Source organism: Homarus americanus, unplaced genomic scaffold (genome assembly GCF_018991925.1).
Source record: "Homarus americanus isolate GMGI-L3 unplaced genomic scaffold, GMGI_Hamer_2.0 scaffold13371, whole genome shotgun sequence".
NCBI lineage: Eukaryota > Metazoa > Arthropoda > Malacostraca > Decapoda > Nephropidae > Homarus > Homarus americanus.
In genome coordinates this window covers 10,052-12,423 of record NW_024755730.1, presented here as the reverse complement: position 1 = coordinate 12,423, position 2,372 = coordinate 10,052, and the positions used below count along the sequence as shown (strand labels likewise).

Genomic DNA, 2,372 nt, shown 5'->3' with positions numbered 1-2,372 from the left:
ATTTCATCTTCCTGGGATTTCTCTGTGCAAATGTGTCAATTACTTGGTTTATATCCACAGGTATATCTCGGTGCATGTGCAGTCATGTCAGGCCTGTCAGTCTCTCATTCCCCATTGTTGATCTGAGTGTTGTTTTTATTCGTTTCAGTCCACCGAATGATCTTTCTGCAGAGCATGTTGTTACTGGCAGGGTGCACAGGCCAATGAGCAGGGTCCTCACATTGGGGAACATGGAACTTGGTGTCTGGGAGAGGGTGGTTGTCAGTGTAGTTGGAAGACTGGTTGGGTCCTGTTCTTTGGCTTTGTTTTCCCACCTGACACGCCAGGTGTGTACCTCACTGTTGATGTTGCCAGGGGATGGCAAGTCTGCCCGGTAGAGGTCAACCAGCTCTTGTATTCTTCTGTTTCCCTCTGCTGGTGTCACAGTTACCAAGATGGATGGGATAATGCTGAGTCCCTGGAAGGCTTTCTGGTGCAGGTGGGTGAACCTCATCTCCAGCTGTGCTAGGGGATGATCTAGGAATGGAATGGCTACAGTTCTCTTGTAGTACAGTATTCAGCTGGTCCGTCAGCTGACATGTTGTCTCGGTGTTGTTGGCTTTTGCAGCGTCTGGGCATGGAAGGTGTGATACATACAGCCTCGCACAGCTGTTCTGCCTGACAAAACCATTCAGTTTAGTGATCATCCATGTTGTTTCGGACATCTTGTAGTGCTGCTTTAAGATAGTTAACTTCACTGATGGCCTCGACTATGTCTTTAGCCTCTGCCTGAAGGCTAGTGGTCACACCTTTCAGGTACCCTAGTGCATTGTTGGTGATCACCAGGGACACAATGAAGTCTGTGCTGGTGATGGCGAGTAGCAGGGTCTGGGCATCAGTCAGTGAGTCTGTGGACCAGATTGCAGGACCATCCTCCACAATCTTCTCCAAGCAGGCCACCACTGTGGGATGTAACTCCACAAAGGTTGCTAGGGCATCTAGGCGTTCCACCCAACGAGTACAGCACAGGTTTTTCAGTTTGTGTTTCCTTGATTCAAGCTGGGTCTCCAGGACAGCTGCCTCAAAAGCATATGCTCGTTTAGGATGTCCTTCCATAAAAGTTGAGATCCTGTCCACAGTACCCATCATATTCCTGACACTGGTGATCTGGATGGACTTAACAACAGCTAGGTTGAGGGCATGTGATGAGCAATGCTGGTAGAGGGCCCAGGGATTGGTCTCCTTAATGAAAGCTGCTGCCCCCTTGGAGCTGCCAGCCATGTTGCCAGCTTCATCATAGGCCTGACCTCTGAAATTGTTGATGTCAAGTCCATACCCTGTGATGCGGTTTGTTATCTTCTCTGCTACTATTCTGCCAGTAACCCCCGTGTCACACTCCAGAAAGTCCACCAAGTCCTCTCTGACGTAATCATCAGGGTCCACATCTCTCAACACCATGCTGAGCTGCTCCTTGCAGGCAGAGTCAGTAACCTCATCAGCTATGATGGAGAAGAATTTATTTTTCTTCATCTTCTGGAGAATGTGATCACAAATCTGTTCTCCACTAATGTGAATCAATTGATTCTGGATATTCCAAGATGTGTGCATAACATTTTTGGCAGCTGTGCTGAGGTGCATCCCCAGAACACTGTCTCCAGCCTCCACACGGAAATCAAGTTGCCATGATTGGCAGTCTGTCTCTCATCACTGGCAGCATCCCTGGTATTGTCTCTGTGGCCTCGCAGAGAAATGTTCTGACGGCCGCAGAAAATGATAGTTTTGATGATGGATTCCAGTTTCAATCTGTTTTCAATCACTCTGCTAACCAAGGCATGATTCATCTGGCTTTGAATGTCCTCCCGTTTACCCTTCATCACATCTAGGAAGTCTGAGGCCTTCGTAGTTGCCAGTTTGTGACTCTCCTGGTTATCATGGTGGGACAACTTGGTCTTGGATTTGGTGAAGCACGTCTGTGCTCGGCTGACAAGTTCCCCCTCAATACCCTGGCCAAACAGGAGGCAGTTGATACAGAAGCCACCATTTTTCAATGGACCATAAACCAGCCAAGTGTACTGTCGAAGCCAGGCATGCTGGAATTTGCGCTTCTTGCCAAATTCCTCTCTTGGTGGGAAGTTGTAGTCTACATCGGGCTTAAAACAGCTGGTGAGAAGCTGGAACTTCTTGTCTGCAGTAAGTTCCTTGTGGCCTTCCATGGAAGCATAGTGAGAAATATCAGCCTCAACAGCCACCACGCTCACTGCCTCATGATGATCTGCAATGACATAAAATACAAGAACCATTAAAACTGTTACAACACAAGTATAATTCTAGAATAATAGTATGAATATTTTTTGTAAATACTATTGATGTACTGTTGCATCTGTAAATACGAG

At 47.3% G+C, this 2,372-nt stretch overlaps 1 protein-coding gene across 1 annotated transcript; it reads right to left on the bottom strand.

Annotated features, from left to right (window-relative positions):
• Window positions 1-675: 675 nt before the first annotated feature.
• Window positions 676-1,509, bottom strand: LOC121856647 (zinc finger MYM-type protein 1-like). The gene has a single exon (XM_042352318.1). It carries the CDS (start codon window positions 1,507-1,509, stop codon window positions 676-678), a length of 834 nt encoding a protein of 277 aa, XP_042208252.1.
• Between the last annotated feature and the right edge of the window lie 863 nt (window positions 1,510-2,372).

Coding starts and splice junctions, on each gene's coding strand:
- LOC121856647 (XM_042352318.1), bottom strand. CDS start 1,509: ATGAAGAAAAATAAATTCTTCTCCATCATAGCTGATGAGGTTACTGAC.